The 15,052-nt window shown below is 36.8% G+C and overlaps 1 protein-coding gene across 1 annotated transcript; it reads left to right on the forward strand.

Annotated features, from left to right (window-relative positions):
• The first annotated feature begins 5,540 nt into the window (after window positions 1–5,540).
• LOC112508482 (low affinity sulfate transporter 3-like) lies at window positions 5,541–9,727 on the forward strand. Its single transcript, XM_025113111.1, has 12 exons — window positions 5,541–6,069; window positions 6,395–6,443; window positions 6,550–6,757; window positions 6,867–7,041; window positions 7,279–7,344; window positions 7,418–7,648; window positions 7,737–7,863; window positions 7,994–8,280; window positions 8,710–8,903; window positions 8,989–9,068; window positions 9,163–9,239; window positions 9,378–9,727. The coding sequence occupies exons 1-12, from the start codon at window positions 5,704–5,706 to the stop codon at window positions 9,528–9,530; spliced, it is 2,013 nt and encodes a 670-aa protein (XP_024968879.1). The 5' UTR covers window positions 5,541–5,703; the 3' UTR covers window positions 9,531–9,727.
• The last annotated feature ends 5,325 nt before the right edge of the window (window positions 9,728–15,052 follow it).

A 15,052-nucleotide genomic window follows, 5' to 3' on the forward strand; every position in this document is an offset into this window, starting at 1 on the left:
AAAGGTAAGGCCGTAGGCTCACACTTAGGATTGCTAAGTTGCATGAAGGGAGGAGGCTTACTTTGTTGGTGCCGCTTTATAAGAAGAAGGCCACATGCAATGTGTGACAACTATCGTGGTATTAAGTTACTTAACTGTTGCATGTATCGTTAAACGCACAACAAGGTTTAAATTTATAAATCTAACTCAAATCAGTAAAAGGGTAATTCGAGTGTCGTTCTTCTCAGGGAGTCAGTGGTCAAGCTAGTTATTTGTGTTAATTGGATGCACGTGTGTCACTTAGATAGACTACTCAATTAAAAGCTCAAGACTCGAAATTGAAATCTAAACATTAACCAAATCAAGCTTTGGAAGGAATTGCATTAAAATTAAGAAACACATAAATAGAAAAAAAAATTGGGATTTTTTTATAAAGAAAAATGATAAAGAACGAAATTGAGAATACGAGTTCTAATGATGGGAAAAAGTCAAGGTCAATCGTATGTTACCAACCCAAGTATTTCACGACTTCAATTTGTTCTCATGCAATATTCAATTTTTTATGCATTGCCTAAATCAACATGTCAAGGGACTGATCCAACCCCAACACAATCCATGCCTATCCAAACTAACGTCCGCCCACCTACACTATTGTATTTGGCATGGTTAGGGGATACCAATGAACTATCCAAGTTATGCCAATCAATTGTGATGACACATTCAATTTAAACACATACAAATAAATCAACAATTAAAGTTTAAAACCCAACAGAACCTGTCATGTTTTGTCCCAAACGATATATTCATACTTTTTATGCAAATTAAAACCAAAAATATAAGTACCAAAAACAAATCAGAATTGGATTACACATGGGTTTTCACGTCGGGTTAAACTTGAAAAAAAAAATTAGCTCATTATCGAGTTGAAAAATTCAACAATTTCCATATATTTAAGCATGGTAACAACAATTGTATGTAAGAACACAAAGCAAAAAACACTATTGAAAGATCAAAATAGATACCCAACAACCGCAATATTCAAAGTACTCTCAATAATAATATGTATATGCACTTCAAATCAATGAAAACGAAAATCAACCACAAAATTGAACCTGTTAAATCCCTTTGTTTGCTGTTATTTGTGGCTATAGAGAATTTCCTCAACAACTCTCTTGTTACTGGTGTGTAGAATCCCCTAAAACTCAGAAAAGCTTCTCTCGAATTATGCATGTGTTTGTGCGTGTGTGCCGCGATCCCAACACTATCATCCCTCAATCCCTCACGGCTTCTCTTTTCCTCCCTGTGTATGTGTCCCTCCTTCACGATGGCTGTATTGATGCCTCCCCTCATCATAGACTACAAAATATATGTACGTTAACATGGAGAAGATGCCCTACGGCCCACACCTTTTTCCTTTATTCATGTGGGCTTCATAAACCAAATCCATTCTTCTTTCATTTATATATTATTATTTTATGTTGGTAATTTTAGTGTCATCAATGATCGGGATTAATGTGAGACAAGTCGAAATTAGACTTAACTATAATTCGATTCCGGAGGTGCGGAATGCACTCTCGGATAAGTTAAGTTGATCTCGGGTACGCGGTGGTCCGGGGGCAGCGCCCCGGTGGAGTTCCAAAGGGCATCGCCCCTGACGGGGCAAAGCCCAAATAGTGTCGTCTGTTGGGAACAGACACGACTCCCGTCAAAATAACCAACTTAACCGCCAATGACTATATATAATATTCGATTCGATAATTTCAAGGTGACGATCTTTGTGCATATCGTTACTCTGTCAGATATTTGTCTCTTAAGGTACATAAACAAGCAAAGAAATTATGTGTGTGATCTTGGATTTTGCCTGAAATCCAAATAGTTGTTCTTGGACTATCTCAAATCTGATTTCATGGTACCCCAGGCTATAGGGTTGAATTACAGATTTTGAAAAGTGTTTTATACACGATCATTGAATTATCCAAGTATATTGATATTTTGTTTTCAAAATCTAACATTTTCTCACATATTTTATAAACATATAAATTATTTCTCATTTTTTTTCTCTTTCTATGCTTTGTCAAGTTGTACCTCATGTTGTACAACTTGTACTTGAAACCTTTTTCTAAAATTACTTGTTGTCCAGCACCACTATTTCTATTTCAACATCAGCTTCGGCCTAGATTCGCTCCAAATGTTCAAAAACTCAAAGATTCAAAGTTGTAGGTCCCTTTGTTAGATTTTCATATCATCTTGAATCACTTAAATCCGAGATCGGACGAGTGAGATTTACTCGAAGTACCACAGCCTCGTAAAACTGTCAAAAATCCTCCTTTTCTTCCTTTTTTGTTCCAAACTTTTCCGAACCTATCGGAATGCAAAAACACATCATTGTAGTTCAATTTTACCATTTTAACGCACTAATAAGGGATGACTGACGAGAAAATAAACTAGAATTAAACGACCAATCATTAACTACACATGAAATTATGGGAGTGAGCGGTTGAGGCTAGGGTAAGGCATGAAACAGAGGTGTCGCACAACCAAAATTGGTTTCAATGTACGTTGAACGATGGTTGAGGAAATTCATCTCTTTGGATGCATCATGGAGTAGTATAGGTAGTGTAACAGGGATTTATAAATGGTGTTCATAGACTTGGAGGAGGCCTATGATAGTGTACCACGAGACGTACGTAATGTGGAGTTTGGAGAAGAGGGGGTTCCTTGGAGGTATGTCACAGGCATTAAAGATAGATATGTGAGATCGATTACTTGTATTGGGACCTTGTGGTGATATCTAATATTTTGCAATGGAGATAGGTCTACACCAAATTAATTAAGATCGACACTATGCCCATTTCTATTTGATGTCTTTCTGTATGAGATTTTCCAAGTGATCCAAGAAAAGTGTATTGAGATGTAATTTGTGGATGACATTGTATTGGTAACAAAGTCTATGGTAGGTGAAAATAATCGAGCTAATGGTTTGGTTGGAGCAGTGTATTGGTGCATTGGAATCTTAAAACCTACATACTAGTCACTCTAAGATTGAATACTTATGTTGCAAATCCAAAAGGAAGAGTATCAACGAGGGTGTGGAAGTCAATTTTGGAGGGAAAATAATGTCCCAAAAGGATAGTTTCAAGTATTTACATGATTTAGAAGGGGGTGAGGTAAGGATGACATAACACATCGCATAAAAGCTGAGTGGCTAAAGTAGAGGGTTTCCATGGCAGTGTTGTATATATGACAAGAAGGTCTCACTAAAACTATAGAACAAAATTTACCAGGTAGACTTGCGGTCGAACCATGTTTGACAGTATACCAAACTAGGTCTACTGGGAGGTGTTGGCAGTTGCACATAACACAAATTAGTTTAGGGAGGGAAGATTGTTGTGGTTTGGTCATGTTCATAGAAGACAAATAGCGGTTTCAGTACACAGTGTAAAGGTCAAGGAAATGAGTTCGAGGGGTAAGAGGATGAGGACTTAGGATGAGCAGTGGAGGTTAAACATGAAGATTTTAGGCATTTCTGTGGACAAGAATGACATGACTTTATATAGGATTTCTTGCAAAGTTAGAGGAAGGGGGTAGGGTTAGTGAGCCACAAGTTAGGGGTTGTTCGGTTCATTTTCTGTTAAGACCTGTATGAATATAGTTGTTTGTATATTAACAGATAAGTTGTTGTTCAGTTGTTGTTCGGTTGTTGTGCTTAATAAATAGTTTGAATGTCAGAAATGATCATTTTACCCCAAATCTTTATTTTTATCTGAAATAAAAAAAATACAAACATCAAAGTGAAACCCTCCTCCCTCTTTTCTTTGTTCTTCTTAGCAGGAGGATGTTTCGCCTGAGCCTTAGGCGACCACTTCCCCTCCCTCTTGCTTTTTCATCACCACTTCCCCTCCCTTCTCTTCTTATTCGCCACTTCCCCCTCCCCCTCCCCCTCCGTCGCTACCTAACTCCACCTTCCCTCCTCCATCGGTGACGGTCTGAACAACATCTATAGGCACCACCGACCAGCTTCGAATCATCTTATATCTCCACAGGAAGGAACCTATAATGGTGGATATGGGAAGGAACCTCTGATGGTGGAGATGGAAAGGAACCTCTGATGGTGGAGATAGAAAGGAACCTCTGATGGAGTCTTCAACAGGTCTCCAACAGCCTGTGATGCGATGGTGGCAAGTCTTCAACAAATCTCCAATGTGAATCGAAGCGTGAAATGGAGTTTTTGTAAAATAGGGTTTTTTATTGCATTGGTAATTAAAAAAATAAAGGGGAAATTACATGGCTGAGCGTAAAGGAGTAATGGTTTTTAGCTGACCGATTAAGTCATCAGTTGAACGAATAAACCACAACCGAACAACTATTTATAGCTGAGCGAATAAGCCATATAGGTTATACAACCCATTAAGCCACAACCGAACAGACCCTTAGACCTCCAGATTCCCATGTTAGCTTAAAGGTTATTCAAACCTTGTTTATGTTTTCTGAAAACTTACTCACGCTTGTATGTTTTGTTTGTTGTTTGCCTATCTATTTGAATGTTGTTGCTTACTCCTAACACATTTTCATGTCTTACCTTCTTTCTTAGTAAGTTTTATCCTTTCTTTTCGCACACTTTACAAAAAAGGTTGTACTCTTTGAGCTAGAAATCAGCTTTGCTTACCCCCGAAGACCCACCTCCAAGGTGGAATATACTGTTTTATTTGGTTTTGTTTGGTTTGATTATATTCAATACAGCTTGTCTCACTATTCCATAAAATCAACAATAATGAAATTGTTGCTTTTCATCTCACTAAGTTACTTAAAAGTCCAAGCAAACACTGTTATCTTTTATTTTATTTAAAAATTAACCTAACTTGTATGATTTCCTTTTTAAGATACCTACCACCTGCACCATTGAATTTGGTCCAATAACGGATTGTTAAGTTTAGATGAATGACGGATGTTTTGCTCTAAGATGCTCTTCGTTCGATCCTTTTTGCTCAAGGCCCTATATACACCATCCATTTTTTGTTTGGTATCATATCCTAATGGAATCAAATACTTAAAACACAATAGTTTCGATTATTATAATCGAAACATCAATTGTTATTCGAACATGAATGCAGCAACCAGACTACATATATCATATATGGTCCCTAGAACACAATGTTCGATCCGCTGAAAAGACGACCTTCTCTTTCTCTTCTCATGATAATTTTACACCTCCCCTTTTCATCATATAATATTTAAATGTTTTTCTTTCCCCAGCAATTAAATGCCACTACTTTACACAAATATAATAATGATGGGACATATCCACCAAGGCTCTATAATTCACCTAATATTAGGACCTTAACAATTGTTAGATAATGTATGTAGACATCATTTGGTAGCTTATTCAACTTCAGGTACTGTTCAAAAAGCACCCAGATTAACTGAGGAAGCACTGTGTGTCAGCACTAACCTTTTAAGTGGGTTTTACTCCATTTGAATAATTATGTGCAGACTTTACTGGTAGCATCTAGTTTTTAAAACCTTATAAATTTCAGCACATCTTTGTTGTATAGATTGAAAGGAAAACAGCATAAATGTAGGTTGTGTCCTTTAGTATCTGTAGCATGTTCTTGGTTATTTTTGAGTCATTCGATCTGTATCTATATTCTCTTGGAAACTGCTTTGCTTTGATATGATTTAAGTCTCACACCTGGGTTTTCCCAAACACTTCAAAGAAACAAAAGCATGGCTGCGTCATTGCCAACTGCTGTTTCTGCTTCTGCTGCAAATGATCATGTCTTACCTGGTGAAGCACATGAGCATTTGCAGCTTAGTTCTGAGGACCGGCAACGGATCACTGAACGGACCAAATGGGTTCTTGATTCGCCTGACCCTCCTGGTTTTCGCCAAGAGTTTCTTGGTTCCTTCAGAAATACTGTTTTTTGTAGCAAAAACAAGAAACTCAGTTCGTCGCAACCTCCATTGGCATGTTTTGGGTCGTTTCTACGTTCTGTATTTCCGATACTGAACTGGGCTAGGGACTACAAGGCTTCCATGTTCAAGAATGACTTGCTTTCAGGGTTAACCCTTGCCAGCCTATGCATACCTCAGGTATACGTCTTAACCAAGACACAAACACTGAATATTTAGCACTCTTTTCTTTCTCTTCTTTTCACTGACCATTTGTGTTAAAGTTCTAAGTCGGGTAGACTTGAACTATTTTTCTCAATATATATTGGAATTTTCGTCCTCTAGATAGTAACATGGAGGTTTCATATATTCTGACATGGTATCAGATTCAAGGTCTATCATTTTTACTCGCCTAGTCCCCTCTCTCCTGTCACGCCCCCTCTCAACATGCATCCATCTAGCTCGTTGGGAGGAGCTTGTTAGAGTCTCAGATCGGCTAAACTTAAATTTGAATGATTTTATGCAGAGCATCGGGTATGCTGCTTTAGCGCAACTTAAACCTCAATATGGCCTATGTAAGTTTGGATAAATCCAATAATTTATTAAAGACTTAATTATGTTGTAATAAGAATTAATATAGCTCTTTCTTCTGACTAAACATGTTATAGTATTTAACTTCAGACACTAGCGTTGTACCTCCTTTGATATATTCAACTATGGGGACTTCACGTGAGTTAGCCATCGGTCCCGTAGCTGTGGTGTCACTGCTAATATCTGCCATGGTCTCGAAAGTGGTGAATCCTATAACTGATCCTGTATCCTACAATAAGCTTGTGTTCACTGTCACCTTCTTCACCGGCACATTCCAAGCTCTTTTTGGACTGTTCAGGTAAWGTTTTGTCTTATTCGCTCTATGGAACTCCAACACTCAGCTTTCAATGGAAATTAATGTTTTTTTTTTCTCTCATTTCTTTATCCTTTGTAATTGTTGATCATAGGCTGGGTTTTCTTGTGGATTTTCTTTCACAAGCAGCTATAGTAGGGTTCATGGCAGGTGCAGCCATTGTTATAGGTCTCCAACAGCTCAAAGGTTTGCTTGGCATCAGCCATTTTACCACGAAAACTGATGTTGTCTCTGTGTTGATTTCTGTTGCCAAATCACTCCACACTTCAGTAAGTTAATTTTCGCCTTTGGCTACAGAAATATATCCCTTTTTATTTCAAATTAATTTTTTCCTTCATCAAAAGTAAAATATTTACACTCCCCAGTCCCCACAAGCTATCCTTGTCAGGATGACACACATGGAGTTAATTTATGCTTTCCTTTTAATGATTATTTAATTTATTTTTATTCTAACTTTATTTTAGTTCACATATTCCCATAATGAAATATTCTTGACATTTTAACAGTGGTACCCTCAGAATTTTATCCTTGGATGGTCATTCCTCATCTTCATCTTAATCACGAGATTTATTGTAAGCAACAAATCTTAATCACGAGATTTATTGTTTTTGCTTGTTGGTGATTCTAACATGGTGAAAATTTCAGGGAAAAAGGAACAGAAAGTTATTCTGGTTACCTGCAATTGCTCCTCTAGTATCAGTTATTCTGTCCACCCTGATAGTATATCTAACAAGAGCAGATGAACATGGAATTAAAATAATCAAACACTTCAAAGGGGGATTGAATCCAAGTTCAGTTAACCAGTTGCAGTTCAATAGTCCACACCTCAGAGAAGCAGTCAAAATCGGGCTAGTTTGTGCCATCATCGCTCTAACGGTTCACCTTAGCTCAAAAATCCACACACTTTATTCCTAATCAATGATTATACCAAAAAAATAAGATCTGCATTCTGATTTTTGTACAGGAAGCTGTGGCAGTTGGCCGATCTTTTGCTACAATAAAAGGGTACAACATGGATGGAAATAAAGAAATGATAGCCATGGGTTTCATGAACATTGCTGGATCCATGTCTTCTTGCTATGTTGCAACAGGTAATTTGATTAGTTATTTTGACTGCTGGGATCCCAATCGGCCTGCATCAGCGGAAAATGGTAAATTGATTAAAAACTATATATACTTATTACACGAAGTTAAACTATATGCTCGGCCTAACTTGCGCAGGTTCATTTTCACGGACTGCTGTCAACTTTAGCGCTGGCTGTCAAACCGCTGTATCTAATATAGTCATGGCTATCACGGTGCTTATATCATTACAACTGTTAACAGGGCTATTATACTACACTCCGATTGCTATACTGGCCTCGATAATCTTATCTGCGCTCCCTGGATTGATCAACTATACTGAAGCTTACAATATTTGGAAAGTCGACAAATTAGACTTCTTGGCTTGCGCCGGAGCTTTCTTTGGTGTGTTGTTTGCTTCAGTAGAGATAGGTCTAATGGTTGCGGTAAGCTAGCATTCCTAACATATAAAAACTAAATTCTAACAAATGATGTGCAAATAAATTATTAAAGAGGGTGCTGGCCTTCTTATTAATTTGGTGACCTTCCATTTCTGAAAGAACATGAATACAGAAACATGTAGTTAATTGCTTCCATGATCATAAATGAAATGTTTTCTCACTGTGGGATCCATCAAATTGACTTGGGTCACAATCAACAGTTATGTTGCTTAATTGATGGCTTCTAATGAACCATCCATCCCATCCTTATGCTATATGGATAAGGCAGTACTGATCTTAAAATTAGAGTCCTTTTCCCATTGAAAAGCAACACTTTATTGTGACAAACTTTTATGAATGACTCTCAAGTTGACTTTTAGTAAATCTTTCTAAATTTAGCAAGTTGATTGAGAATTTCTTTCACTTCCATTATAGGTTGCTGTTTCCTTTGCTAAGATTATCCTTAATGCTCTACGACCGCGTGTTGAAGAACTAGGGAGGCTACCCGGAACAGATATCTTCTGTGAAGTGGATCAATATCCTGTGGCTCATGCAGTTCCAGGCATTCTAATAATCCGACTCAATTCTGGCTTGCTATGTTTTACAAATGCAAATCCCCTCAGAGATAGGTAAACAAGGATGTGCTATTTAATCAAGAAAAATGTTACATTATCTTTTCCTTTCTAAATTTAGTAATCTTGATTATTTTTTAAGGATATTGAATTGGGTGACCGAAGAGAACGGAAAAGAAGCTACAAAAAGTCCTATTAGTGGAATAATTCTCGACATGTCGAGTAAGTGAGCTTAATTCATACCATGTGATAAACTGTGTTTCTGGATTAATGGATCGAGTCTGTTTATGGACTAATATTTCTTCGATATTTTTAGGTGTGACAAACATTGATTATGCCGGAATTCTAGCACTGGAAGAAACTAACAAGAAGTTGCTTTCAGGAGGCATCAAAGTGAGATTCTAAGCACCTTCTTGAACAATACTTCTTATTCGATTTTAACATTAAAAGGATGTTACCCCCCTCTGAACGACGTACCCTTCTCACTATTATATATGAATGGGATGACAATATTTTTCCATTTGATTGCAGTTAGCTATTGCAAGCCCAAGATGGCAAGTGATTCACAAGCTAAAAGTAGCAAAGTTCGTAGATAAAGTTGGAAGAGACTGCATCTTCCTCACAGTTTGTGAAGCTGTGGATTCCTTTGTTGGTTCCAAGTTCACTGGTCCTGGCAATTGTTGATCATGGCCTGTACTCATGCTACTAWTGAACGAGGTTTGATACCTAAATCTTTTGGTTATAGAAGCCAAACTCATCTGATATGTAAGAAGGGACTTCAATCATGTATACTATGTTAGTTTCTGTTGACTGTTTGAGTGAATAATAAGAACACAACAATGGGTATCTTAGACCGCACAACTGTTCTTCTTGATCATGAACCAGCTGCATTGTATTTCCCCTTTCTGTGCAAAACCTAAATAAATAACAAAAAAAAAAAAACGCAATGCAAAAGCATTTTGGCAAACTGTGAACCTTTTTCCTTCAAAGTGCTACATTTAGTTATGATTTTTTTAACCGTGAGTATTCAGGACAGCTTACCAATGTTAAATAATCCCTCGTGCAACCACGTATGGTCTCGTAATTATTGGACAATACTGAAATATAAGATTAAAACCCGAGATTAATTTATAGGTAATTACTTGTACAAATTAAAACCCTCTCCAACAAATATGCGTGGACATTTTTCAGTAACGGTTGATAATTATTTCTACACATATAGAGTTTGTATTATTTGCATATACGTATAACGTTATTAAAAATAGACTATCAGGATCATAGGAAAAATCTATCGGTATTTTGTTTGTAATGTCTATTATTGATGGTTATCAAAAAACACAATTCATTGGAAAATGTTTGTTCGGACACGGTTTACTAGATGGCATTTAGAATTTAGAGACGACTTAATTACTCTGCTCGTGACATATCGGTAAACCATGCATGGTAATACTTTAAAAAATAAAATGTTGACCCGTGGAATATCGCCCATATACCGAAAGACTATTGACGGATACCGAGTCCACCAAATAATAAGTTTCAACTATTGGTCAATTACAATCAAGACTGTAATAGCGGTAAGTTGGATCAAATCCACAGGGACTTCATTTAACTTATTATTGCCAAAAAAAATCAAGTACACCGAACGAATAATTAAAAGTATATACGAAGAAAGATTTGGATTTGATTAACTAGACTAAACATGTAATTAAAAATTGACTTAAAATAATGAATTAAAATCCCAACATTAGTTCGCAACCCGATTAAGATGTTAGCACCTATCATTGATTCCTACAGCGTAAACATAAAAAACAAACCCAAATTGGTTATGGCCATTAACAAGCTATAACAACTTGTATTTTTCCTTAGATTCATACCTGTTAAAATAATCTCTCCAACCAGATCTTAATCACAAAAGGGAATTTGAATAAGCTCTCAGATTCCCATGTGTGAATGGTTTTATCGAACTAGAAAAACACCAACTCAAGCCATAAGATCAGCTTATTAGGGCTTTGATTGCAAGATTTAAAGAATCCAATCTGGAAACCTTATTGATACCAAATGAGTTCAACTGTTACTTTATCAAAGTTCTAAAATAAATACGTATCTATGTCCTTAAATCACAGTTTTTTATAAGAATTTTCAACTAAACTAATTGAATATTCAAATGTAACTGACATTGAAATTAGAAATCAAGCAAATAAACTTGTTTGAAACTGTTTAAAATGGAATCTCAAGGTAACAAACCATCTAAATCAAAGCAAACCAATGTTGGAATGAGAAAGTTAGCTCCTGACTAACCTAGGTTTACAACTACAAAAGGGGAAAAATTACAAATAGTGAAGTAGAATTGATGAAGAAAAATGCTCTCACTTGAACATTGCTTCTCCAATTTTGTTCCATCCGTTGAACCTCCTTTCGGTTGTAATTACCATTGACACTTTACACGAGCCTAAGGAAGAAACCTTCTCAAAATCAAAGAAACCGAACTTTGGTCCCTAAAACCCATTGCCGCCAAATTTAGCAGCGGGTTTAGTTGCGTGAGGAGCCATTCGTGTCTTTGGATTGTGTCGATCATAGTGTCTGAGGCGGAAAGGAGTGCGACCCTAGTCGCTTGAAGACATGAATCTGACCCAAAACTCTAAATGGACCAAATCGTGGGTTTTTTGCTTTTCTATAAATAAGGCTTTGGTGAATATATTTTAGCCACAACTTCAACGAAATATGAGGTTGATTGATTATAATTTTAGCCATAAAAATGCAGCTATCAAAATACCCCCCACTTAGAATTTTGACCATTCTTGAGCAAACACTAAGGTTTTAGCATGAAGTAAACCCACAAGTTGATTTTTAAAGAATCGATAAAAAGTACATAGCATTTTACGAATGAGCGACTTAACTGGCTTAACAATAATCAACACGAGACAAACTAAAGATGAATACATGCATGTTAATTCCATGAACACTTTACAAACATATATGGAATACACTCTAATCTTGCAGGTGTGGGTGTTTTCACTCAAAGCATCATTTCACATGAAAATTCACTACCATAAGCTTGCATCATCAAGTCTCAATTCTCCATAGCTAACGGTAAAGACTAAGTGTGAATCAAAAGGTCTTTAAGAAGGGTCGTAACTTGGCCTAGGGTCAAGGTTTGGAAAATTTGGTGAAGTGACTAAAACAAGACTTTGAAAAAGAAACCATTAATCAAAGTGTCTGCTCCCATACGTTGCACATCAAAGCGATCATAAAATTTCTCAATTTTCGAGCTCTTATTTTGCTAAGCACTTTATGGAGACAATTGTATTTTTCTCAAGATTGGTCTCCATTATTTTCATATATTTTTCTATTTTTTTTCTTTTCCTTTCTTTTTAACTTCAATTTCCATACTCTCTCGTTTTTATTTTCTAAAATTTTTTGAACCTCTATCGTTCATTATATAATATTTTGGATCATGTAGAGGGTCAATAATTCCTATGCCCAAGGATTCTAACTAAAAACATATAGTTTCATTTTCAAAGTCTGGTAAGTGAAGTGTTTGGCTAAGGGTCAAAGTGTGGTGTAATAACAATAAAATGGTAATTGGGCTGAAATGGTGATATACATGTATATAAGGGTTGGCTTTTAGGCTAAATGGTTAAAAATAACATCAAGAATCTCCTTTTTCATTTTCACGCTAGAATTACCTAACGCAATCTCAAAGAGTCAAAATGAAAGTTCTAGACATACACATTGAAGATGCAATGCACATAAAAAACGAAATAAGATTGAAAGCAACGTTCAACCATGGCTCAAAAGCTCACAAGTGCATTTTTGTCCATAAAATTAGCAAGACTCACGAAAGGTTATCTCAAATGTGCTAATCACGACTACACAAGCACACATAATCATTAATGCTATGGTTCTCATAGCATTGAAAGCAGAAAATTTGTCAACTCGTGCAATTTACTTAATAATTACACAAAAACAAGTAAAAAATTCGAAAAATCTAGCCTCTTTTAACATACAATATCCCCACGCTTAAATCATATATTATCCTCAATCTAAATCATGAAAAGCAAAGGGAACAAGAAAACTCCTTTGAAAGAGTAGAGTAATAGACTATCGCCCTATACATGATACAAACTTGTGGTGGGAGCCTCCTTGTACTGACCGGGGGGGGGGGGGGGTTAAATCCCACTTCAATGAAGGCTAAACTTGGAAACAAAACTCATCAACTCAAAAGACAACTAAAACAACATAAAACTAAACTAGAATGGAAATAAAGCAATAAAATTTTGGTACATAAGGATTGGGGGACACTGCAAAATGCTCAAAAATACACCACTGAGGTGTTCATTAGTAGAATATGCAGCAAACACGACCTCAAAATCATCATTTTGATAGAAATGGTATCTACATACATATCAATGATGGTTTTGGATGTTTTTCATAAATGTCGCCCTAAGATAATTGCATCATAAACAATAGAGTTACCCACTTTTGTGTCAATCATGTAAAAGTATGCAAGAAACTAACCCGTTTAGTTGGACAAAAACATCATCTACCATCCCCTTAGGGGAACTTCATTCTTATTTGCCAATTGGATGATTGATTTGGTCCCTTTCTAAAGGACCAACATTCAAAGAGTTATAAATTGACAAAGGCATGATATTTACAGTGGAATGGCTTTTGGTTTGCAGAATGTTTTTGGATAAAATGAAATCTTGTAAAAGAATTTGACTTTGAAGGAATGGAATGTTGTCAGGTTTAACCACATGTTTGGTTGGCAGACATTGGAATGGAATTTGTTAAGAAATTAGAATATGTCTGTTTGGTTCACAGAATTTAGCTTTGTAATTTGAAAGAAATATTGGTAAATGACCAAAATGCCCTTTTTTAAATTTAGTTTTTTTAAAACTAAAAATACTTTAATAAAATAATCATTTAATTATAAAACAATATAAAATATACAACCCAAATATAACCATAAGACAAATGACGTTACTAAATCAACGGTGGTCGGCGGTGGTTCAGATTGGTGGTGGTTCGCGATGGTTCAGATCGGTGGTGGTCGCAGGGGTTCAAATCGATGGTGGTACGCAGTGGTTCAATTGGAGGTGGTCAGTTGTGGTTCAGATGGACAGTGGTTCAGATCGATGGTGGCTCAGATCCGTGATTGTTCAAATCGTTGGTGGTCGATGGTGTCCGATGGTGATTCATATCGGTGGTAGTCGTCGGTGGTCTGCAGTGGTTCAAATCGGTGGTGGTCTGTGGTGCTTCTGATGGCGGTGGTTGGATGTGATTCAGATCTGTGGTGGTTCAGATCGAAGATGGATCAGATCGACACTTGTTCAGATCGATGATGGTCGGCAGTGGTTCAGAACGGCGGTAGCCAGCAATGGTTCAGATCGGCGGTGGTCGACAATGATTCAGATCGATGGTGGTCTGTGTTTGTTCAGATGGCTATGGTCGACAGTGGTTCATATTTATGGTGGTCCATGGTGGTGCATATGGCGGTGATCGACGGTGGTTCATATCAATGGTGGATCAAATTAATGGTGGTTCAGATCGTTGGTGCCCGACATTGGTTTAGATCGATAGTGGTCGGTGGTGGTTTAGATCAATGATCGTTTAGATCGATGGTGGTCGGTTGTGGTTTAGATCCATGGTAGTCGACGGTAGAGATGGCCAAATCGGCCCGGCCCGGCCCGGGACCGCCGGAGGACAAGGACCGGGACCGACAAAGGACCGGCCCAGGACCGGTTATAGGACCGAAAACCGGGACCGGTTGAGCTTTTTGGTAGTTTCTTGGGACCGGGACCGGGACCGGTTATGGGACCGACTATGGACCAGCCCGGCCCGAAAATTCAAATAATTTTATAAATAAATGTATTTTTAAATAATTTTATAATGTATTTTTATAAGAAAACGTAATTTTAATTATATTAAAACGCATTTTTAAAATGTATTTGAGTGACCCAATTGTAAATTTTATAATGTATTAAAATATAGGGAAAAGTACAATAAAAACCAATGAACTTTCTTGTTTGGAATGATTAAGTCCTTGAACTTTTTTTTGGAACAAATAAGTCCTTGAACTTTTTTTTGGAACAAATAAGTCCTTGAACTTTCCAAAACATGTTAAATAAGTCCTTGAACATTCCAAAATATGTTAAATAAGTCATTGGACAATTTTTGGAACAAATAAGTCCTTGAACATTTCA

The sequence above is a fragment of the Cynara cardunculus genome (assembly GCF_001531365.2).
Source record: "Cynara cardunculus var. scolymus isolate 2C chromosome LG 3, CcrdV1, whole genome shotgun sequence".
Taxonomy (NCBI): domain Eukaryota; kingdom Viridiplantae; phylum Streptophyta; class Magnoliopsida; order Asterales; family Asteraceae; genus Cynara; species Cynara cardunculus.

Bases quoted from the DNA above. Each gene is read 5' to 3' on its own strand.
- LOC112508482 (XM_025113111.1), top strand. From the start codon at position 5,704: ATGGCTGCGTCATTGCCAACTGCTGTTTCTGCTTCTGCTGCAAATGAT. The intron at 8,281-8,709 runs GTAAGCTAGCAT...CTTCCATTATAG, and splicing joins AGATAGGTCTAATGGTTGCG to GTTGCTGTTTCCTTTGCTAA. The intron at 8,904-8,988 runs GTAAACAAGGAT...TTATTTTTTAAG, and splicing joins GCAAATCCCCTCAGAGATAG to GATATTGAATTGGGTGACCG.